Below are 25,729 nucleotides of genomic sequence, written 5' to 3'. Positions count from 1 at the left end.
TCGGTTTGCAACGCGATCACATGTTTTAAGTGAGTGGCGAAAATGTCAAATGCACAAATTGGGGAACAATCAATGAATGGATCAAACAGCGCCGGCGCCCAACAACTGAACGTGGAGTTAGCGATCTGGGGAGTTAGCGCTCCATGCAGTTAGCTCTCCTCTTTCTTTTGCTACTTATCATCCCCGTCAGCTTATTACAGGGCTATCTCTTACATCCTCTTAAAACAACAATTCGTTCCTTCCAGCCATTCCATTCTGCGTTGAGGGCAACTCCTAAACGATTTCGCAAACTGATGGGAGTCGACTGGGTTGGCTATGCGTCATAGGGGTGAACGAAAAAAAAAAATAAAATTAAAAAAAAATTCAAAAAAAAATAAAAAATAAAATTAAAAAAAAAAAATAACTGTAAAGAAAAAAGAAACACCTCCAATCACGGCGAAATTATCTGGCCTCCTTTTAAAAAGAGCTAAAGATCTGATCCTACATAATCAACCAAAACAGGTATGTCTTTAAGTATGCTCACAGAAAGGCCTCGCATGCGCAAGGGATAATGCCTATGTAACCCATATGCACTCACTTAACTATTCTCCCACACTTTGCAGCAGGACTAGGAGTTCCCGGCGGAAGACCAACCAAGCGATGGTATCACGTTTGTCCAGATTCTGTCCCCGCAGGAAGTATACCATAAGAAGGCATATAACATATCTGCGTAGGTACAGAGCCATAGCAAATACGCCTGCATATCCACTCGTGTACGCCACAGATGGGGGAATTCAAAGTCGGGTCGAAACTGAAGGAACAAATCGTGTGCAACATGCAACCCCTAATTTTGTGCTTGCATAAATATGATGACGACATAAGCAAATGCGTCCCGGAAGTGCACATTTTCGAACGAACCTGCAGCAAAAGTGTGAACTACGTGCACGATCGGATCGGCCTAGATGACACAAGGAATACCTTATACACGGGGAAGAAGGCCATCTGAAGGTGGGGTTATAATTATATATATATACGCATATAAGGGTACCCACCTTTTTTTTGTGCAAGAACACCCACCCAGGGGGGACTACCTATCATTCGTTTCTGCAAAATGTGCGCAAGCTGAGGGGATTAAATCATGGGGGGTGGGAAGTGCAAAGAAGGAACTACGTAGAAAGCTTCACCATTCCTGCACCACATGCTGTGTACAGTATTTATCACCCGAAGCGCGGCAATGAAAAAGACGTCCCGGAGCGTAGCCTTTTCCCCCATTTTGCTTATTCCATCCCCAGTGCTCCCGATTCGTGGCCCCATTTTTGTCCCCACAGGGATTAATTTTTTGCGTAAATTTTGCCCGCTCGCTTTTTTCCAGCTCGCTTTTTTCGCTACTGAGAATTGCAAATGGGACAGGCTCCTTACAGCAAAGGACCGACGAAAAAAAGCTGCGCGTCCAACAGCACACTGAAACAACTAATACGATCTTTTCATACCCAAATGGGTAGGTCTCATTTTGAGGAAAAAAAAAATTAAAACAAAAAATTGGTATTCATATAAAAAGGCGAACACGAGTAGGTCAGTAAAAAAAGACTGCACTGGTTAATAAATGATAAAGAAACGCGCACGTCTCCTTTACTCTAATTTTGCATGCAGACTGATACAGGCACAGTCCACTGATGTGCAATATGAGTGGTGCAAAAAAAAGGTACACAGGGCAGATGCGCTCGCCGCCGCGCAGCAAGGGGGATGAATACACACCTGAAGGCAAAAGGGGAAGGTGCAGTTTGGTGGTAAACCAACGGTGCAGCGCGGGGGGAATGCAAAGCGGTTAAAAATAGGTGAAAAGCGTAAACGTAAAATTTGCAATGTGCAATTTGCAACGCGCAATGTGCATTTCACAATTTAAAATTCACAATGTGCATTTTACAATTTACAATCTACATTTTAAAATTTGCATTTTACATTTTACAATTCCTCATGTAGGGCTGGAATTCAAAATGTATCTCCCCCCGCGGAGGGGGCACAGCATAAAAGGTGCAGCGTTTAGGGGGGGGACCCACTGCACTCAACAGGACAGCAAAAAAAAAGAGGAAAAAATGGCAATTCATATTTAAACAAAGTGCGCCCGGGGGAGACAATATGCTCATCCAGGATTAGTGGGCCCAATTATCTGCTGCCAATGCTGTGGGAAAACAAAATTTGTGCATCTTCATGCGGGCATGATATTTCTTTAAATTGGTATAAAGATGCATATCGTAGTGAAAACACGCAAAAAGAGGGGGTAAAAAAATCTAGTAAGGTATGGGGGAAGGCAACAAAAGGGGGATAGAAGTTACGTAGAGAAACATTTATCCCTTTTTAGCGTCCGCTGGGTAGCTCCACCAATGAGCCGCCTCCCCCCCTAGGCGCACTAATCCAAGTAGGAGCGCCGCTGAAACTTGCTCGGGTTGTTGTTATACGGGGGATAGTCGTCCATCTTGCTGACTCGATTTGCCCTACTCTTAAGGTCCATAAACTGAGAGGCATCATTGTGCATCTTGTAATCCTGCGTGAGGTTGGACGTGAGGTATTTTCCATCCCTATTGTCGTAATCGGAGTACTTCATTATATTCGGTTTGAATATTCTCGTCTTGGGGTTGGCATTGATATCTTTAAATCCATTCATGCCTGACAGGTTCATAAGATTTTGAGACTGGAAAATCTTCTTTGTATTTTTTGCCACTTTATTCTTAATCCTGACAATGTGATAATTGTACAGGTAGATAGCCGTTACGCTGATGAACAGAATGGTGAAAATGATGGCCCCCTCCGTTCCAAACACGTTGGCAATTCCTTCGTAAAAGTAGAAGACGACATGTCGGAAGAACTTCTTCACGTACAGCGATATCTGAGCGTATCCAAATATCATAAACAGCGAAATTATTATCAAGAAGAAAAAACTCATGTGAAATTTTTTAAAGTACAACACTAGACATGTGATGAAGAACAGAATGAGCATCCCCAAGTAGCAAATAATCTTCTGAATCAGCTGTTTCCTGATAATAGGATAGTATATATTGTATATGTCATTATTTAACCATCTGTTGATGACTTTACTCATTAATTCTTTCGAAATTTTCCTATAATGTGTATTTTTCGTGCTCAGATTTTCCTCTATAGATGGCCGTATCTTGTTTTCCCTCTGATTTTTTAGATAGATATTTTCAATGTTACTGGACAGTACAACCAGAGCTCTACCATACAGTTCATTCTTTAGAGACCTCCACAGGTAGTACTTATGGATTTCATGTCTTATTCCATTTTTTAAATCGTCCAATGGCTGCTGACAGGTTATCTGAATAGCTTTCAAATTTTCATCCTTTATAAATTTGTACACCTCATCGGTTAGTAGGAGAAATTTTTTGTACTCCCCTTGCCAGGACTCCTCATTGGCGCAGTAGATATCCATGTACTTGAGTTCTTCCTGTCCCTTAAGACTTAGGAAGATATCCTGTAGTACTAGTTCGTCCAGTGGGAAGTTAAAATTTTCGAGGAAATTTTTCTTCAAATTTCCCTTATGCATGTTGAAGAGAGCGCTAGTTTTGTCCTTACAATGGTTGTGCCATTTCTCCATGGCCTTCTGCTTCAAAATTTTTACATCGTTGTCAAGAATGATTAGATATTCGTCACTGATTTCTTTTTCCTCCTTTGAAAAATCGCTCAAGGCGATCATGTAGGCATTAACCGCTTCCGCATTCCACTTGTCCAAAATGGCATAGAACAAATTCTTGCTCTTGAAATATTCAGTTATATTATCGGTGCTTTCTGCCAGTATTTCAAAGATTTCCTTCCCCTTTGACACGGCATTGGAAAAATGAGACTTGAGACGGCTTTCATTCAAAGTAATGTTTTTTTTTTTTAAATAGTAAAATTCTTGGAAGGTGCTATTTATCAAGGGGCTGCAAATTTCATCCTTATAATATATGAGATCTAATTTCTCAGAACTTTTGGAGAGTTTTTTTTCCAAATACTTTAACAAATTGTAGCTAACCGATTCGAAGAAGTTCATAAGATCTTTCTGCTTGATCGGGTACTGGTCGCTCTTCATTTTGATGTCCTCGACGACAATTTGCAACGCATCTTCACATGCAATTTTGCAGAACTTCTTAATGTTGGCTTCTCCCAACTGGATCATTTCTTCTTTTATCTGGTCCAACCTTTCATACAAATTCGCTTCGATATCTTTTATTAGCTCCTTCTCCTCATCATCATGGAAATCGCTCTCTGTGTACTTATACCAAATGTTTAAAATTTGTTCCCTTATGAGTTCTTCGTACTTTCTAATTTCGTTTAGTAGTGGGGGGAGCTTATACGTATCTGTTCGCTCCTCTGTGGTTTTTCTTTCCTCCTCCGAGAAGTCGTCGCTGAAGAGTTCATCCTCTTCGAAGGTGGTCTTCCTCTCATGTGAATTGAATTTGTTTCCCAGATTGGCTGCCAAGTCATCCCCCTCGTCGTTCAGGTAGCTAATAAATTCGACATCCTCATTTTCCATAAATTGGAGGAGATACTTTTTGTACAGAAATACCAAATCGTTTCTGCTAATTTCTGCCCTGTTAATTTTGAACTGTTTAAAAAATTGATTGACATTTGTGAAGAGGTTTTGGTTAGCTGATCGGACTAAGAATGTGATAAAATCGTACACGTCATGCCCCGACATGTATCTGTTGCTCATCTCGCTGCCGTAACTACTGCTGCTATTCTCTTCCTCATCACTCTTTTTTTTTGCGGCGCCTCCTTTTTGCTCCTTTTCATTGCGCATCTCGCGCTCCTTCCTGATTTTTGCCATTAAGTAATTCATCTGCACAGTAGAATACGTTTTCTTTGGGAACAGCAGGGCCCGGAGGTAAATTTTATATCTTAGTAGCATCACGTCATTTTTATACTCATCATTCAGGTCGGCCAAATTTGCATTCGTAAAATCGAACTCCTTGTTGTTGTACATATTTCGGAGCAATACACAGTCTATGTTTTTGTACAAAACGTTCAATTTGTAGTTGGAGGATGTCTCCGCCACGGCGCTGCCATTCTGGTCAGCAGCATGGTTTGCAGTACCCCCACCATCGGAGTAACTCAGGTAGGCGATTTTTTTCTGCTTCGTCGTATACGCGTCGTACTTCTCCTTGCTCTTATTCGATATGATTTTCTTCCAATACTTGATGTCTAGGTCTCTCCGGTCGGAGTTTAACAAAATGTCGAGCCACAGCTTCCCCTTCCGCACGTCCAGCCGTTGACTAAAATCGTGGACAACCCACATCAGATTCTTAGAAGCGATGCTTTCCAATATTAAAGAGTTATTTTCTATGTTATCCATATGGTCCAAAATTTTGTCAAAATTATTTTTCTTTATAGAAAAAGTGGATCCGTTGGATCGGGTGTACGCTCTTAGCATAAACAGATTGGCATCCTTGGTGATGTTTTCTATAAATTCCAAGTCCTTATTGTTAATCATCTTCATCGTGAGAAAGATAATGTCCGTCGATATTAAATTCGTAAGGGCATACAATATTTCGTCATACCGCTTATTCACATTTGGGCTGTTCAATCCCTGTGTATCCATTAGGATTAAATTGACTTCTTCCGACTCGTCCAAATTTAACTCGTCAATTTTGGCAATCCAATCGTCTGTTTTGTACAAGTTCAGCAAATCGATAATTTCTTCATTATATTCATCCTTCTCGTATTCATAATTTTTTACAAAGTTGGTGAAATTCTTGTCAATATAGTCATACATTTTTTTTAACTTTCCTACGGTGATTTTAATTGGCTCTGACCAAATCCATATCCCATATGTACTCGCCGTGATGTCATTTCCTACTTTGAATCCTCTTTCGATATTTTTTTCACTTTTACTTAAGTCCTTCACCACGTGTTCGTTGAGTAAATTTAGGAGGAAGGACTTCCCTGTGTGCATGTCTCCCAAAACGGATACGACGGCGATTGGCTTTTCGATACTTCTCAGAATTTCTAAATTTTCTTCAATGATTATCAGTTCGGTATGGTTTACATTTGGTTTTATTATCTGCACAGGTTTACCTCTCTTTTTCCTGTTTTTTAATTTTTTTTTTTTATCATCGATTATTTTGTTGATATCGTCCATGGAGTTTAGGCACTCTCCATCTGTGCAGTTTATGGGCACTTCAAAGTTGTTCTCGTCTCTGTCTTGGTCTTCTTCCTCATCATCTTCTTCATCTTCGTCATCGTCATCATCCGAGTCGTCACTGTCGTACGAGTTGCTTCCGTCGCCATTCCCGTGGCTACTTCCATTTGCGCCCGAATTTAGTATTCGGAAAGTACGGTCCTTGGCCGACCCACAAATGGTGTCATTCCCACTGCCGCACACATCCCTGTTAATAAGCCTTTCCTCTGCCCCCTTTTCTGTATTCACATTTTTCTCAAAAGCCACTCTCTGCTCATCATCGCCACCACTGCAATGAAGAGTCACTGAGTTGCCAATGACGAGTAGGAAGCAGAAAAATATTTTTTTCATTTTTTTTTTCTTTTTCTGCTTACATTTGTTGCCAATTGTTTCTCCTTTCCTCACGTTTGCAAAGCGGCACCCCCCTCCTTTTTGCAGCTCACAGCTTGGGTGTCCCCCTTTGGATTCACCACTTCTCAGTTAACCCTTCGTAATCACGTGCGTACGTACATGCATACATATAAGCGTATGAAAAGAAGCGTATGAACACAAAGGTATGAACACAAACGTATGCATATATGAACGTACGAATCCTCACATACGGAATTATACATACACGTGCGCGCCCGTAAAGTCATTACATATGTTCGTTTATGCCCTCAGGTATGAGCAAAATTCCTCTGTTACGTTAAATCGAAAGGAGAAGAAAAATTATTTTCGGCGTGCTTCTCATTTTTACAATTATCCGTAAGTGAAAAAGAAAAAGAAACCTTAAAAAATGAAAAAACGCAGTTTAAGCATTCGTGAAAGGAAAAATGACGAGGTTGAGGGCAAGGAAAAAAAATGGGGAAAAAGGCGACGCGAACTGTGGTGAGACTTGCCGTGAAAAATGCGGCGAAAAATGTGGCGAAATTTTCAACGCAGACGTCAATTTTTTCTTGCAAATTCTCCGCAATTTTCACGATGCTATTTTTCAAATTTATCAATTCAAGCGCAAGGGAAGCGTGGCCCAAACACGTGGATAAGTAAATAAAATGATATATATACGTGTACGCATATTATACAAATTTGTGCGTGCCCCACTTGCGTGTCAGCACTTGGCCCCTCGGTAATCGCTTTTATTACCTGGGACTATTTTCCCTATCTCGTTCTTTTCACGAAAGGGCGTAAATTTGAAAGGAAAAAAAATGCGGTCCAATCATATTTGAAAAAGGGTATATCACTCTTGAGGAGAAATGCCAAAAGTGTTTTTTCCAATGCAGCAAGAAAAAGATGCCACCTTTAAGGCACGGGAAATGTACAAAAAAAAGCCCAATTCGTGGGAAGCTAACAAAAAATATGTTTTAATGTTTTGATGTTTTTTTTTTTTTTTTGGCACACTTGTCCCTAATTGTCATGAGTTGACGTTCGCCATTAATGACAGGAATAGTAAAATGAAGTTTCTCATTTGTGTGTCCCTTTTTTATGTATATTTTTCCCCCATTGCAAAAGGACGCACTTTCTCGTTGAATATTTCAAAATGGAGAGGGGCTACCAAAGAGACGTACCCACATACACATATTTTATGCATGCGAATGTATAAATAACCTTTCCACTTTTTTTGAATATGCCTTGCGAAGACGGAATGTAATGTTGATAGGAATATTTCTTTTTGCGTGCTGCCGATCCGAGTAAAAAAAAAAAGAGAAAAATAATGCGCGAACATAACAAACACAAGCGCGCACCGATGTAGGGATAAAGAATAAAAAAACGCTCCTCAAACACACGAACAAAATGACGCACGCGATGTAAATAACGCGCTTTGGGCACACGCTTAAAGGCAGAACGATTCTGTCGTTTTCACTTCGCCTTACATGCTGAGGACGCGTTTCGAGAAATAGGACAGACGCGTGTGATTATTTCGTCGCGAGGCAAAAATGAATAGAAGAATGGACGCATAAACGAATGGACGAAATTGCTAAACGAGTTAGCCACCGGTGCGCACTTCAAAAGGGATTAAGGAAACGTGCCGAGAAAGGAATTTCGCGCTGGATAATTTTGCCCATTAAAAATGGTACTACATGGGGAGGTGGGCAGAACACGTTTATTGGTCTACAAACGAATGGGAGAGGCCTCCTTTAATTTTGCAAAAGGTGATGGAAGCAGTTTCGCCATGCGGATGTGTCTATCCCCTAATAATGGCTACATAATTTTTCAAGTGGATAAATACTTGGGTATGCAGAAAGACCCGACTGAAGCTCTCCAGAAAATGTAAAATTTAAACTGGGAGTAGGTAACCACGGTTACGCCGCGAGTGCACCTATTTGTATAGACACTAACGTAAGCGCCAATTTGACAAAAGAGTAACCATTCATTTTCAATAAAGAAATGGATTTTTTTTAAAAAAATTGTAATAGCTTTAAAGAAATTCATATTGAATAGGAAAAAATCGCGGCCACTAAAATAAGCGTGCACATGTATAGGTTGTAAATATACACACAGTACGCGTAAAAATGCAGCGCAACTTTTTCTATGATTAATAATTAAATATATTATATGCAACAAATATCTCTATCTCTGGATAGGAGATATATAACTCGATATGATAAAACATACTTGTCCAAGTATGGTACATTATACTTATAAAAGTACACTTAAAAAAAAAAAAAAAAAAAAAGCGAAAAAGGGATAAGCTACTATCTCTTGGGGATTTATCAAAAGAAACGGACGATAAAAAAAAAAAAAAAAAGGAAAAATAATAATTATATCATCATTACAATAATTATCATCAAAAAAAGAAAAAATAGTAATGGATGATTAAAAAGGATATTAAAAAATGACGTAAAAAAAGTAAAAGAAAAAAAAAAAGCCAATTTACACACATAAACACAAGTACATATGGACAACACACATGTAAGATTATGGCACGTATATGCGTATCCGCACATGATACTTGCAAGGCTAATATACATGTGTCCAAATGTACTTCCCAAACCAGAGAGGATGCTACTTACTGTATATCAATATACTGGATTATGTCATCGTGGTTTACGCTGCCATTAAAATAAAACTCTTTGTTATTCGCGCTGTAATTTTTATTTTTCCCATTTTCGGGTTCCTGGAAAAAATTCCCCTTATTGTCACTGTCATCGTCATTGTCTTTATTATCGTCATTATTATTGTCATTATTGTTGTCACTATGGTCATCATTGTTATGGTCATTCTGCTCGTAATAGTTAAAAAAATGTCCATTCGTTTTATTAAAATGGGGTTTATCATTTTCGTCGTCAAAATGATTGCTGTATGTGCTTAATTCTTCGAGTGGAAAGGCCCTGTTTTGATTTGGCTTAAAGGTGTTCGTTCCCCCCAAGTGCTCGTCCTGGTCGTGTTGGTAGTCCTCTTCGTAGTCGTGTTGGTATTCCCGTTGGTAGTCGCGTTGGTATTCCCGTTGGTAGTCGCGTTGGTATTCCCGTTGGTAGTCCCGCTGATCTTCCCGTTGCCAGTCGTGCTCGTGTTGGTTCTCCTGCTCCGGTTCGTGGTTCATGTCCCCTAAGTCCTGTTCGATCGCTCGTTCGCTGAAGGACATGACACTTTTGCATCTGCCATTGTTGCAATGATGATCGTCTTGTACGTTGTCAAGAAAGTAGTTCACGTACTTCAGCTGGCTGCACAGTTCGAGGTCGCCGCGGGCGAGCTCTGCCGCTCCGTGGATGTGGCCCCTGCTCCCATTGCTCATCCGTTGCACGCGATTTAGGGAGTTTATGAAGTTCTCCCGGTTAATGTAGTCTTCGCCCATGTAGTCCACGTTTCCCTGGTTGCCGTCTCTTCCATCGCCACTGTTCTTATCATGGACCTGCACACTCTGCATATGGTATGTATTGCGCGCTACGTACATGCTATCCTCGTGGCTAGTTCGTCCTCCCTCTATGTGGTCATTTCGCGCCATTTCCCCTTGGTCATCCATTTCATTCCCGTTCTGGAATGAACTTCCATAATGGTTAACCAGTTCGTATTGGTTGGCCGCCTTATATGCAAAGACCTCTTGGTATGAGGCTGCCTCTTCGGAATCATCCCGCTCAGCACAGTCGTTTATCCCAATATAAGCGCTTCTCACGTCGTAACGACTTCCCACTTCGTAACCGCTTCCCTGTGGATAACCACTGGCTTCTGAGTAACCGACCCTCCCTTCGTAGCCTTCTTCCTGGTGGCACAAAAGGGGCAACTTCTTCACCCCCGTGGCATCTCCATCGTAAAGCACATTCGCCTCGCACTTCTTTTTGCTCCTTTTCCGCTTGTTCAGCAACTCATTCTCAAGGTAGTCGTTCACATACATGCTGTAGTAGTCCTGATTGTCTATTGTCTTCTCTTTTTTGTTCATTCTTAGCTGCTTAGTCTTATACAAAACATACGTACTGCTCACCGAGTCGTAAGTGTACATGTCGTTAAAATATGTGTTGCACACATCGAATAAATTATCCCTGAGGGTTACATTCTTTTTAAGGCACAACCTCTTAATGTACAATCTGGCCTTGAGATTATTCAGTGTATTATTTAAGTACTCGTTGTGCCTCAAAGATTGCTCATAGCTGACAGCAAAATGGTACACGTTATTAATAAAATTGTTGTAATGGCTTTGTAAGTTAAAGAAGATGCATTCGTTTTTCTTTAATTGTTCGTACTGTAGTATATACGTGGGTAGACAGTCATTTTTGCTTTTTATCAATTCCTTGTGGCTTGCATAATCTGGGAGCTGTATCAGGTGGTATACATTCGATTTCTTATCCACCAAGGGGTTGAAGTTCCTTCTTCGACTTACTCTCTTTTTGAATACTTGTACTTTCCTGTTTCGGCTGTGTCCATTGCTACTTCCTTTGCTGGCGGCGGCGTTCCTTAAGCGACCACTTCTAACATGCATGGCGCCTGGGTTTATCACCTTTTCGGCATATATATCCACCTTTGCGCTAACTTTCAACTTTTTGTTTTTCCTCTTATTGGCCTTAATGGAACTGTTTTCTGTTGAGTCTCCGCTTAGCACGCTGTTTCTCTTCTTCCTTCTCAAAGACATGCCTGTGTTTCTCTTGTTAGTATCTTCTCCCTCCTCCAGGGGTTGCTTTTCCTCACCTGTGGAGAATGCATTTTTCATTTTCTCATTCCACACCATCTCTTCGCTGGTAACTATGGTAATTTTGTCTTCGCTCATCTCGTTTGGAACCTTCTGGTCGGCACTATTATTATACATTTGATAATCCTTGTTGCTAATGCATAATCTATTTCCGTTCTGGCGCTTGCTTTTGCAGAAGGTTCTACTCCGGCTGTTTTGACTGTTTCCTTTGCTTCTTCTAAAATTTTTGGCTATCATTGGGACGTTCTTTTCGCCATCCTGTTGGGTTACATTGTCACCCGTCTTGGTATCCTTAGTGTCTCTGGAGTTTACTGCGCCCGCATTTATAAATACAAAATCATTCGTGTCGTCCTCTTCCGCCTCGAATTCGTTGTGGTCTTGCTCCTTCGGTCCCTCCTCGTCATCCATTAGTTCTTCTTCTTCCTCTTCGACGTCTTCCTCCAAATAGTCTTCGTGTCCCTCAAACTGATATTCATCGTCTCCGTCTTCCATGTAATAATCATCATCATTATTACTATTATTGTTATTATCATCATCGTAATCGTCATCATCATAATTAAGGTCTGAATAATCATCAGAATTTTTCCACTTCCGGCTGTTCTTATTATTATCTTCCTCATCGATCTTGTGCCCTTTGCCTTTGGCACCTCTACTTCCTCTACACGGGCCTCCAACATCATCCCTTGTTCTGCCATTCGAATCTCCAATAATTTTGATACCAAAATTGTACGTACCTCTTTTTTTAAGCTCATAGTGGAATTTCTTCATATTGTAAACCTTCAGTTGGTACTTTTCAAATTTCTTCACATCGAAGCTTCTGTAAATTTTCGAAATGATCAAATTGTACAGGTTCCATTCGGTGAAGGTTATAAATTTTGTGTCTTGGTAGGAATTATTATTATAGTATTTATTAATCCTTTTTTTTTTCACCTGTAGTGATTCCAATAATTTGTGACTCACATTCAGGTCTATGTTTTCCCACAGATTTGTGTAAATGTTGAAGTAGTATATGTCGTTGGCATTGCTCCTGTTTATTTCTGTCAGATGTGTGTTTGCTTCTTTCGACATTGGTAGTATTGTCTCTTGTCCGCAGTGCTCCTTTTCGTCCTTCATCACTTTGTAATCCGTGTACCTATCGTCGGAGTCACATGCTGTACCCCTCCGTCTGCCGCCCCTTTTGCGACATTTTCGGAGCGTCTCCTGCATTTCTTCATTCTGCAACTCGTCAATGCTCTGCGTCCACATGTTATTCCGTATGCAGTTAATCTTGTGATATATAAATTTAAACATGACGTCGTTTTCCTCCATGGAGGAGTCGACATTTATTTCGAATTCGATGGGTGCGTTGCCTCTAGCTGTGTGCGTCTCCATGTGGAAGCTTCCATCATCGTAGTCACCACTGCAATGGTGGTAACTACTTATGTCAGCACTGTAGCTGTTCTCTACTCCGGACTGTAGCACACACTTTACCAGCTCATGGGCATGGTCGCTGTCAAACGAATTTTCACTGACATATCCGTCATACGCGTCCACATTCCTTTTGCCTTCCTCAAGCTTCTCCTTGGTATCACACTTCACCTTCTCCTCTTTCGATTTTATTATTTTATTTTTCAATGCGGACTTGCATTCTTCGTCAACCTTAAAAGGGATGTCATTTTTGATGTTCTGTTCTTCCGTTTGGTCACATACTTTTTTGGGAACCAAGTTCTTCTCACTCGGAATAGCTGCTGTGGTGTAGTATTCTTCCATCCTTTGACCTTTCTGCACCATTCCATGTGCAAACTTCAGCTCGTCTTTTACCACACCTTGGTAATCCTTTTCGTTGATGGTGACAGCGTCAAACGGGATGCTTCCCCTTCTTCGCTTTTTCTCATCGATGTCTAGTTCTTCCATTTTTCCAAGCAGAGTTGTTCCTCCTAAATCGAGGTTATCATCCTCAAACTTTACTTCACCCATGTAATTTTTATCCTTCTGATCAATCTTGTTATTAATGATGCTTTGGAAATCTCTCAGCTGATTTATTACCTTCTTAAAGCAGAACATTTCTTCCTTAAGTCGGATGAGGGGACAGTCTGCATATTCTTCCTTGCTCACACCATACTGGCCAGCAGAGTTCTGAATGATTTCTTTGTCCTCCATGCTACTCTTAATGAGTGTGTCTACATCCCCTTTATGGGCAATCCCGTTGTACAGCTCGTTTGGGACCAGGTTATCTTTACTGTTGGGGACATCAAAAGAAGTGCTCTTGTCCACTGGCATGGTATTATTCTTCTGATCACTTGAGTAGGGCATCACTTCACTGCTTCTTCCATGAAGGAGGTTACTTCCGCTGTTGCAGTTGCTTTTGCTGCCACTGTTAGTGATGCTCCCTTTGGCCTGTTCTAAGCTACGGGTTGAACCGTCATAGGCAGGTAAACAATCCAAAGAAAGATTAGAATCCTTCTCATTTTTGCACTCGAAGAATATTTTCTTCTTATAAAACATGAGCAGTTGGTTGTAGCAGAGATTCCTATTTAGGTTGAGAATTTTCAGCATTTTTTCCCGATCCTCAAAATCTTCTTTAAAAAAATTATCGTACATATCGTCAAACAGACAGAAGAAATTTATATTCAGGGAGATGTACGATGAGAAGCTATTGTACACGTTGCTTCTGCTGGTCACTTCTGGATGCGCACATCCATTTGTACTTCCATTTGCACTTGTATTTGCATTTCTATTTCTATTCCCATTTGTGTTCATATCATCGTAGTATAAATCTTGGACCATGGGATTCTTATCCTTTTCTTTCGTTGCGGGGGTGTTTCTACTCTCCGATTGGCGTTCTTCATGCTGCATCGGTTGACGCTGCGGGGGTTCCTCTGCTTCTACTTCTTCTTCTCCCTTCTTCTCGACCTCTACTTGCTCCTTCTCCTCTTCTTTTTTTTCTTCCTTTTCTTCCTGCTCCTCCCTCTTCATGGCGATCCTGTACCACATCTTCTGGAATAGCAATTCTTTCAGATCACTCTGCGTTAAATTTTTTATATCCATGGACAGTGAGCCATTCGTCTCATCCGCCTGGTGAAGGTTCCTTACAATCGGATCGTGAAAAATATGGATTCTTTTCTTTTCCAAGAGTGTGTCCCTTAAAGTGATATATTTTTCCTCCTTCAGTTCTGCGTCTAATCCATTTGGCACGTTATGCTTCTCGTCACTGCCGTCATCCAGCACGCCACCACTGTGCGCATAACTTGATGCATCAGAAACGGATACATAATAATCTTCCACATTTGAGTTAAAAATGAAGGCATATTTTTCTTTATTCATCATTTGAAACTCGTCGAAACATTCCATCTTCTTCATCATCTTTGGTAGGCCGTTGCTCGGGTTCGCCTCGTCCTCCCCCGACCTTGGCGCGTGGAAGTGGTCGTCAGGCTGGTACTCAACTTTGGTGCCACTCTCATCCAAATTGTCGTTCCATCGGTCTCCGTTGCCGCTGTAATGATCTCCATTGGCGCTATAATAATCTCCGTTTCTGCTATAATAATCCCCGTTGCCGCCATAATTATCGCCGTTCTCGCGAGGATAATGGGCGTTGTCCTCAGAATAGTCAACATTGCGAATGCTGTAATCAAAACTGGGATGTATCGTATCCGCAACCGCGTTGCCCTGCTCATCCTTGACGCTTTCATTTTTCCAAATGCCCATTTCTTCCATCTGGGAAAAATCATCATGGTCATAAATGTTGCCTCCTTTGAGATTATTTTCCCAGTTCTCCATTTGCACGATTTTGAATTGATCAAATTTTGCATGCTCTTCGTTAAGGTTGGAGTGAGTTTCGTTTTTCTGAGCTTCCTCATCTTCTCCCTCCTTGTGCATCAAGATAGTGTCCCCTTGTACGAGCAGCGTTTCTTCGTCCTCCTGCATGTCGTTAGTCGTATTGTTATTATTATCGTCGTAGTTGACCTCGTCATAGTTGACCTCGTCATAGTTGACCTCGTCATAGTTAACCTCGTCACAGTTGGCCTTGTCACAGTTGGCCTTGTCACAGTTGGCCTTGTCACAGTTGGCCTCGTCATAGTTGGCCTCGTCATAGTTGGCCTCGTCACAGTTGGCCTGGTCATAGTTGGCCTGGTCATAGTTGGCCTGGTCATAGTTGGCCTCGTCGTAGTTGGCATCGTCACAGTTGGCCTCGTCATAGTTGGCCTCGTCATAGTTGGCCTCGTCATAGTTGGCCTCGTCATAGTTGGCCTCGTCATAGTTGGCATCGTCATAGTTGGCATCGTCATAGTTGGCCTCGTCATAGTTGGCCTCAGCGTCGTTTGCCTCATCATTGTTGGTGTGGTCACTGTTATCGGTTTGGTTGAAGTTGTTACTCGTGTAAATGTCACCACTGTAGATGTTACCGCTGTAAGTGTCTTCACTGCAAAGGTTATCGCCGTAGAGTTCTTCAGTGTAGATGTCACCTCCGCACAAATTTCCACTGTACACATTGCCGCTATACAGATTGTCCATGTCAAGATTGACGTCACCGATGTTCGTGGATCCAATGTTTGCATCGAAAATATTTTCCTCGTAGAGGTTTGCATTGAAGAGGTTTGGGTCTTCAATATTCGTTTCGTCCATGTTCGTGTCATCCGCGTTGGCCTCATTCATGTTCATCTTGTAGTCATGTAGCATGTCACTTCTGAATTGGTCGCTTCTGCGTCGGTCCGAATTTACCTCATTCGCATTGACATGGCTGAAGCTATCGTAGTTGGCACTTGGGTCGTTGGCACTTGGGTCGTTGGCACTTGGGTCGTTTGCACTCAGATCGTTGGCACTCAGATCGTTTGCACTCGGATCGTTTGCATTCGCATCCAGTGCGCTTCCACCAATTGAGCACCCGTCACGGGGCTTGCTATGATCGCAGCTGTTATTTTCGTACACGGAGAGCGCGTCGCTGTGTGGGTGCTGAAACTCAGACATGTGGAATGCACTAATATTCTGCTTCTGTAATCTCCTAATTATATTGCTGGGGGCATTAAAGTCAATATTGTTGTTTGACGTGCATGGTACACTGCTCCGTATGTTTATGTCATCTGGCATTAGTTGACCCTCTTCCAAAGCGTTGCTCTCGCTTTTACTGGCCCTACTGTTATTATAAAAATAATTGTTCCCCCCGCAATTATTAATATTGATAAAATTATTCTGGCAATAGTTACTGTAATAATTATTGGAGTTACTTATGTTATTTTTGATGACAAGATTATTGTATATGTTGTTGACGGCATCTACGTTGGTTTGGAAGCTGATGTTGCTGTTCATACTGTTGGGGAAATAACTATATGTCGCGTTAGCACTTGTTGTATTGTTCTGATTTGTGTTTTTTTTTTTTTTTTGGCTGGATGAATTTTTTTTTCTACCGTCACAATTGGACGTAAAGACACTGCTGCACTCGTTATTGCTTCCATTGTTGTCACTGCTAGCTTGCCTGCTGCAGCTGCTATGGCTGTTGCGTCTGCTATATTTGTTATGGCCGTTATGGCCGTTATGCTCGTTATGCCCGTTATGCCCGTTATGATCATTATGCCTGTCATGATCTCTGTGCGGGTTGTTCTCTTCGCGAATCCCGTGGATACTGTGCCGATTGGTCTCTTCGCGAATCCCGTGGATACTGTGCCGATTGGTCTCTTCGCGAATCCCGTGGATACTGTGCCGATTGGTCTCTTCGCGAATCCCGTGACTTCCATCTCTGATGTGGCCCTTATTATGCCGGGAGTGCCCACGATGCCTGTTTCCGATGCAGCCGCTTCGCCCACGGGCACTCTTTGACGTACATGCCCCCCGGGGAAAGGAGCTCTCACCTTTCGAAGTAGACAGTTCCTTTATCATGTTAATCAAAATGGCCTTCAAAATATCCTCTTCTGTGTATTCCCCGCTGGAATTTTCACCAGTGCCTCCTACTTCATAAGAATGAAAATCCGAGTTCCTCTTGCTGCTAAATTCTTCTACAATTTTCATAATGCTCCTCTGATAGTTTCTGGGAATTTCGTTATTTTCATACCTCTTCATCACTGCACTAAAGTCGCTGTCGAATTTTTGGAAGGCTTCCACTTTGTCGCTGTCTCTGGTGCAGTTCACGTTGTTCATTCGGTGCAGACTGTTGAGCAGGTCTATACTGTTCAGCCGGTTTAGACCCTTCACTCCACCTGAGCCACAAGTTGCCGCCACTGTATGACTGTCAAACACGTCGTTCCACCTTATTGCCTTTAACAAATTGTTGGACTGGACATTCTGCAGAGCGCTAAGTTCAATTAGTTCGTTCCCTTTGACGTTCCCCTTGTGATACCGTTGGTGCTGCTCTTCATTTGATTTCAAGATTTCGTTCAATAGTTCGTCCCAACCTTTCGCGTTGCTGCCAATTTTGAGGCTGTTCTGTATGTGATATAAGATTTGGTCATACGTACTGTTGTTGACACGGCTACTACCTCTGTTGACACAGCTGTTACCTCTGTCGACACAGCTGTTACCTCTGTTAACACAGCCGGTACCTCTGTTGTCATGGCTGCTACTGCTGCCGACACGATCGCACTTGTTGGCGCGATCGCTACTGCGGTTATCGCAGCTACCGCTAATGTCCTTACCGGCATCGTTCTCATTTTCGACACTGGCCAGGTTGTCATACAGCGCCATGTCGTTCATGCTCTTCATATTGCAAAGGCAATTGTGAAAGAAGCTATTCACTTGATCCGTGACGCTTTTTGTGTTATTATAATTATGACTAAAGCTCAGACTGATCTCATCATTACCGTCGATGACGTTATTACCGTCAATGATGTTATTACCGTCAATGTTGTTAATTGCGCTGATGTTGCCGCCGCCGTTGGTGTAGTTGGCATTTTCCTTCGGGTCATGCTTCTTACTTGTTGGTGCCTTGCTGTTGTGGATGCTAGTGTCGTACTTGGTGCTGCCCTTGTCGCTTAGCAGATTGTTGCTCTTCCTGTGGCCCAGGGTCATATTACTCGACTTCGCATGCCCCGCATGGTGGAAGCAATTTGCACAGTTTATATACCCCTCGGGCTCAATGCCCCCCACTATCGCGTCACTCTTTTCATTATGTAACCCCTTTTTTGTGTGCGCCATGCAGTTCTTACAAGCCTGCAGGTAATAATTGTACAATAGGTCCATATTTTCTTCCGAGAGGTTAAAGGCTTGCCCGCTGTTGTTATGAACATCGCTCGCATGATTAAAATTATCTGTCTCACTATTACCACTGCCATCATTGGTGTCGTTATTGCTATAATACGCGTTGCTGCAATTTTTGGCATTTATTTCTTCGCGCGGTTTGGTGTGAATCCCCTTAAGGCCACTATTATTACTACTGCCATTACTGGCCTGTTTGTTACTTCTCGCGCTGTTGATCATATTATTGCTCACAATATTCTCGTTGACATCTCTGATGTTGTTTTCATTATCTCCACTTCCACTTGGGTAATCGCTTTTCCTTTTTCCGCCCTCCACCATGATACTTTTTGCCTTATCTACCAGCATTTCGTTCTTAAAATCGTAATCAATATTATCTTCGTGGTTTGTACCTCCAACAATTGTAGCTGCCGAAGGGGGTGCTATGTGCCTCCTCATAATATCCTGTTTTACCTTTATTTTGTTACTACTGCTGCTTTCGCTGTGCAGTAAGCCACTGTGGATACTTCCCACGTCATCATAGTTACCTCTCATTGCTTCTTTTATCAAATTGATTATATTCTCGATGTTATTACAATGTGGGGACCTAAGTTCAGTGTCATTTCTTGGAGAGCTGCTTTGAAGATGGTGATCAAAGGCCTGTTTACACAATTTATTTAAGCTTATATATGCCATGTTCAGGTGACTGAAGAAATGGGAACCATCGTCGTCATTACGTAAGCTGTTGGATTTACTGAAACTGTTATTTATGTGATTGTTGCTATTAGTGTTATTGCATGCACTTCTGCAATGCCATTGAAGTTCCTTCATCGCCATGTTGCAGCAGCTGGGTTCATTACCACACTTTATCTGTGCCCTACTATCATCTTTTCCATTTCTGGGGGTATTAACAGTTTTGGAAAAAATATCCCCTTTATTTGCTAATATGTGGCTCATTTCACGGCGGGGTATATTTTTAAAAAAATCTGCTATGGCATTGTTTAATATGGCTCTGTTTAACATATCGTTGTAGTCGTTACTTGCGCAGCCATCACTGGCGTAATTTCCCTCATAGCTGTCATTACTAATAGCTGTATTATTCGTGTTATCGTTCATATCTGTCTTCGTCTTCACGATCCTACACTTCTCGTTAAACTGGAGCATAAATTTTATTACATCCGTTGCGATGCTTTCATAAGGGGAGTTATCTGCTAACCTCTTTTCATCCTTAGTTTCTGAGGGCTCTCTTTTTTCCTTCACCATGTTGTTATGGACGTAATCGGAGAGATCATTATTGTAGTCCCTCCTTTTCCTGCTTCGGAAGTCGTATTTCGATTTGTTAATATCACCGTCTCCGTTACGACTCACGGTAGCGTTGCAACTGCTGCTATTGATGGCTTTGCCGTTTATTACCTTGCTAGTGATTCTTCTACTACTGATCTTGTTACTGACATGATCGTTTTCGTTCATGCAGATCTCCTTGATTTTTTCCTCCTCGCTTACTGCTATGTTGGGCAATCTGCCATTTCCCTTTTCCAACGATTTGTCGCGGTGATGATGGTAGTGATGAGAATGGAAGCTTTTATCCTTTCTCCTTCTATCACTCCCAAGATTATCGCCCATATATAAATTTTCCCTTGACTCTTCCTCCTTATATCGTTTATCACAACAGTCCTTTTTGTGCACGTTTAATGGCACGTATTTGCTTAACATATCGCTTCTGCATTCGATGGATCTTTCTCCTCCGCCTAGACTGTAGTTATTTCTCATTTGTTGCTGCAGAATTAATTTGATTAATTCTATGTTGGTTTCATCCTCCAAGTCGGCATTTGGCTCGGCCCCTTCCCGGGCTCTGTTTTTCTCATGATGCGCGGTGCTGCCGTGTCCGCTTCGATTCACGTTGCGGCCTCCGCCACTATGGACGCTGTTCGCGTCTCTACCACTGTCATTTCTACGGCTGTCACATCTACTGTTGTCATTCCTGCTGATGCCATTTTTGCTGTCGCTCCTATGTGCCCATTTTTTGTGCATCTCTGCAGAGTCTTCTACGAACCTTTGAAAACTGTCCGATGATGGGATGCCTGTATGTGAATTCTCCTGGGGAAGAAAATCGTACTTCACAGCACTGCAATTCTGTTTGCTAAAAATGTTTAGCAGTGCATCCGTCGAAATTTCATTTAGCATGTGGACATTTTCATGGAGAACCGAATTGTTGTTACAATGCCGTACGTGATGATGCCTTTCTTTTGAGTTCCTATTTGTAACTGCTTCCTCTTCCTTTTTTTCGTTTATCTCATTTTCCTTCAAAAAGTTGGCTAATTCTCTCCTCAAATTATCCACGTTCACAAGTATATTATTTCCTTTATTGCTTTTTTTTAAAATATTTGCACTCTCTTCTGCGCCGCTCTGTACATTGGTAACGGCACTGTCACCGCTCACTTCCCGCTCCATAACGGGTGCACCGCTTTCGTCCTTGCCGCCCCCGCTCTCGTCGCTATTGCTATGGCTATTTCTACTTTTACTATTGTCGATTTGTTTTTTTTCAGGGCCATCACCCCTTTGGTGGTTATCTCCCCTTTCGAGGGGGTCACCCCTATCGTGGATATTTATGTCCGCCGGGAGACTCCCCTCACCCTGTACAGCCGAGATGGGTTCCTCCAGCTCGCGAATTTTATCTTTTACCTTTTCGAAAGAATAATTATAATTTTCCTTCTGCACAGCAAAAGTACGTGATTTCGTATTTTTATTTTTCTTCTTCAGTTTTCTACTTTTTTCAAATCCGAATTTGTTGTAAAAGTGTTTCTTAAAAAAGCTCAAGTGTCTCTCCTCTTCTTCTTCATCATCATCCTCCTCCTCATCACAATTTTTTATAGCCGCTTGGAGGTCTCGTCCCTTGGGCGTATCTTCCATTTTGGGCGATTCGAGTGAGGTATACTCGTTGTTGTAGTCATAATTGGCATTCACATCCACGTTTGTCTCAGCGCTGACATAAGCACTAGCGTAGGTGTTCGAGTCGACATTCGAGTGGGCGTTCCAGTGGGCATTCGAGACTGCATTCGAGTGGACGTTCAACTCAGCATTCATATCAACATTCGAGTCCGCGTTTCTGTCAGCATTCACGCTGGGGAACACGTTGGCGCGTGCGCTTATGCACGTGCTGACGTTAGAGTTGGCGTCGGAATTGCCATTCACCACTTTGCGTAAGTTGTACTTCTCCGCGTTGTTCTTCGCCGAGCCGTTCTTCGCACATATTTCTTGCCTTAATTCGAGGCCCTCGTTATCGGAGATGGTTGGTGTCATATCCGCGTTGGATACGCCATCGCAGTGGTCACAACTTTGAAGCTTGTCATCGCTGCTGAGAATATTGCCACTTAAGTTTTCGTTGGAAAGAATATTTCCACCATCGATGCTGCTACCAGTGAGGCCAAACGCGCCGTTCAGTAAGCCTACTTTCGCGTCCCTTCTGTTTCCGTCACGATGGTGAATAAGTTTACCATCGCCCTCTATATGACCATCTTCACGTACAAACTCGTCGCATTTTCTGTTCTTCTTTCTCGTTAAGTCGTTATTTATTTTAATGAGGTCACTTAAAAAATTGTCATTATCGGAATTGTACTCGATGCCAATTTTGTTTCTTAATCTAATAATATAATCATCGAAGTAGGTGATGCAGTAAACGTATTTGACCATAATGTCTTTTATATCAGTACAATCAAAAGTTTTTTCTTCTACTTGGTCTTCCTTCTGATGAACCCATTTGGGTTCACAAACATGTTCGGGTTCTTCACATACATGTTCGGGTTCTTCACATACATGTTCGGGTTCTTCACATACATGTTCGGGTTCTTCACATACATGTTCGGGTTCTTCGCATACATGTCCGGATTCTTCCCGTATATTTCCCGGTTCTTCACGCAACTGTCCAGGATCATTTTTACGATTTATGTCAATGAAGCTACCATTTTTTTGCTTTATTAAATCTTCCCTAACCGTTTTAAGTAATAGAACCCATTCACATCTGTATCTATCTTCTTTTTTTTTTATGCGAAATAAAATATTATCTTCATATTCCTGGTGAAATGGTTTTAAGGTAAGAACAAGGTTTTTAATATGATCTAAATCTTTATCGCAGAAAGCATAGTTACCTTCATTGTCATTTATGATATTTCCTTGGATCTGTTTATTGGCCTCTTTAATTTCAGTAGTGATTATCACCCCATTACTATTAATGAAAGTAATACTAGACAGGTGCGCAGAGTTTAGTTCGTTCATTATTTTACAGGTGGGGCATTGATGAATAGGTTGCGTGGAGGTGCTGTACGTGCATCCATATATGCATTCGTGTTTTGGCGTGGTTGTGATTAGGCGATGGGCTGAATTCGAGAGTTCGCCTTTTCGCGGTTCGATTAGCTTTTCGCCTATGCCAAGTTCGCCAATTCGTCGTCCCCTTTATCGCAGTTGGCAGGTTTGTAAGTTCGTTCTTTCACACATCCGTGCCTCCGTGCAGTTGTACCTTTGTACAATCCTGCATTTGTGAAAGTGTTCTTTTCGAAATTGTGCCTTTGTACATTCGCGCCTTTATACATCCTTTCACGAACGGGCTCGTACCTCCGTACATATGCATACATATGCACTCATGTGTACATATATATTTATGCATATACATACGTACACACGTACGTGCAGAACTATGCATATATATGTATGGTACTAGGATGCAACAGGGAAAGGGGGAAAAATAAATATGTATCTTTCACAAGGCAGGAAAAAAAAAAAAAAAAAAAGGCTAACAAAACGGGCACGAATGACTGGTGATAGCAATATATACAGCAGAACCGTGTTATTTTCTCAAAGTTTTTTTTTTATTTTTTTTTCCCGAATGTTAAAAAATATGAGTTGAATTCAATTTTTTCATAGTGATTATTTTTGAAATGATAGAATTATGCCAATGCGTTGCGGGAGTATGTACAAGTATCCGTAGGCGCACATTTAAAAATGAATATACACATGTGTTCTGTGCTTATCGATATGTTGACATACTATCGATATGTTCACACCATAGGGATATGATCACACCATAGCCATAGGTTCAGATGTTTTTTAAACGTTTGCATAGTTACATACTCACATATACATACCCATACGTGCGCCCTCGCTTCATCACCAGAACCAGAGGAGAGGCTTCACATATCCTCCACTCACATAGGATCATGTAAACATCAGGAAGGAAAAATGAAAAACAGTAATTGGTAAAAAGTAACTGTTGACTGAGTAATTTCTTTTCGGCTGATCAAGTAAAATGCTTTGCCACTATGAATGTTAATGAATACATACATCAGATGAAGCTTAATTTTGGAGGTTCATTTTTGGGGGATTGCGTGCGGGAGATAATGATGTAATAGTAAAAAAATGCCATTAAAAAGCTAATACCAATGGTGGTAATGCTGGTAACGATGGGATGGTGGAACGATGGGACGGTAGGAAGATGGAACGATAGGGCGATGGGATGATGGAACGATAGGACGATGGGATGATGGAACGATAGGGCGATAGGATGATGGAACGACGTCAACGATGGTAATTGCGCTAATTAAGCTAATTATGCCAATTAGTGTAATAGTAGCCGCGCATAGGCAGTGACAATACCAGTGATTACAATAATGTATATGTGTCAATGTTGCAAGGGAGGGAATTGCATAAATGTGAAGTTATATGGAACTATTCTGATTTTTTACCATTTCAGTAACATGTTAGCTGTAAAGTGATACTTAATTCGACTACTATATTTGTTACAGGTGCGTTTCACTTGTTTTAAGAAGTGGTTTAAATGTGCACAGGGCGGAAAAGCATATGATGCATTGACATATATGAACGCACATGCATATGTACACAGGCGCCGCACGTCCGGTTTGGAATGTACACCACAAGTACGAGGCAGTGCAAGGATATTAAAAGATCAAGGGCGTTCTCACGCGTTCATTTTTATCGGTGGACGCGCATGCGCAAAAGTACATGTAACATACATATGTATATATATACATATAATATATACAGTACAAATATATGGAATATAACATACATACACATGGGTATGCTTGACATGGAAACCATTTCGTGCCGTTTCACTTCAATATTACGTGGCCCTCATCGCATCGTTTAGCATCATTCGATATCACTCCATGTCACCTTCGACGCTTCGCGGCTTTGCGTATTTTTCTCTTTGGCTCTTTTTTGTGTGGCCTCTTTTCTCAATAATGCCATTTATTAATTTATACATATGCATATGAAAATTATATGAATATTTCAATGAATAATTTAGTAAGAGCGGGCCTCTACGTAGTTGTGCTTTTTTTTTTTTTTTTTTTTAATTCGCGCTTTATGGTACCAACACTGCGTTCACAGTGGGGAAATGCATTTTTAAGATAAAAATGAAAAAATACGTCGTTTATACAAGCATGCGCAAATGACATATGGGCAAACGCGCAAATATACGAAGTACAAATGAGTGATCGCGTAAATGCGTATGATCTGCCACGATCTGCTACGATCTTCCGCGATACTCTCACGGTCGATCAGCCGTGATCTGTGCACATATATATGCATATATAATATATAAATTTACACGGGCACTTATACGAAGTATATGCCAGGTATATATATACGCACTAGTGGCCGCTGAAACGTGCATGCCAACGCGGATGAAACCTAAATACACATACAATGTACTTATATAATACAAGTACTTTTGCGCGAATGCTTGTACATATATTTATCCATTAGGAAAACGCAAAGAAGTGCGCAACTTTGCCAATTTGAAATAATCTACATACGCAAACATCAAAAATCAAGAACATCGAACATCAAAACATCGAAAACATCAAACATCAAGAACATCGAACATCAAAACGTCAAACATTAAAAACATCAAACATGCAAATATCTCATGCATATAATTATCTATATATATACAATGTATGCGGTAAATCATCGACGAATACAATTTAAAAAAACAATTATTTATACTCATCCGTTATGGAGAAATATATATATGAATAACTATGCATGGGGGCTCATTTAAACAAAAAATCCTTTTTTTGTTTTTTTTTAAATCATGGCATTTTGCAAAAAATTCAATAAATGAAGGAATAAATGAACACATATATAAATATATATATATATATTATAAATCTCAAAATTATGCATGTAAAATAAGATTATCACAGTCAAAGAAAAGCTTCTGTGCTCATATCTCCTCCATCCCTGACTCTCCTGGCTCCCTTTTTTTTCCCTCAACCCCATATCTAACCTAATGCCAAATGCTCTTGATTTAACCCAGG

The 25,729-nt window shown here is 41.2% G+C and overlaps 3 protein-coding genes across 3 annotated transcripts; 1 reads left to right on the top strand and 2 right to left on the bottom strand.

Annotated features, from left to right (window-relative positions):
• Positions 1-763: 763 nt before the first annotated feature.
• On the top strand, positions 764-985 carry C922_00161 (hypothetical protein; the record flags this gene model as incomplete). The annotated part of the gene is made up of 1 exon (XM_008815778.1): positions 764-985. The coding sequence occupies one exon, from the start codon at positions 764-766 to the stop codon at positions 983-985; it is 222 nt and encodes a 73-aa protein (XP_008814000.1).
• Positions 986-2,386: 1,401 nt separating this feature from the next.
• On the bottom strand, positions 2,387-6,502 carry C922_00160 (hypothetical protein; the record flags this gene model as incomplete). The annotated part of the gene is made up of 1 exon (XM_008815777.1): positions 2,387-6,502. The coding sequence occupies one exon, from the start codon at positions 6,500-6,502 to the stop codon at positions 2,387-2,389; it is 4,116 nt and encodes a 1,371-aa protein (XP_008813999.1).
• A 2,638-nt stretch (positions 6,503-9,140) lies between these two features.
• On the bottom strand, positions 9,141-22,664 carry C922_00159 (hypothetical protein; the record flags this gene model as incomplete). The annotated part of the gene is made up of 1 exon (XM_008815776.1): positions 9,141-22,664. One exon carries the CDS (start codon positions 22,662-22,664, stop codon positions 9,141-9,143), a length of 13,524 nt encoding a protein of 4,507 aa, XP_008813998.1.
• Positions 22,665-25,729: the final 3,065 nt, after the last annotated feature.

The sequence above is a fragment of the Plasmodium inui genome, assembly GCF_000524495.1.
Source record: "Plasmodium inui San Antonio 1 unplaced genomic scaffold supercont1.1, whole genome shotgun sequence".
Taxonomy (NCBI): Eukaryota; Apicomplexa; class Aconoidasida; order Haemosporida; family Plasmodiidae; genus Plasmodium; species Plasmodium inui.
Note: the sequence above shows the minus strand (reverse complement) of the source record. Positions and strands in the feature narration are given on the sequence as shown.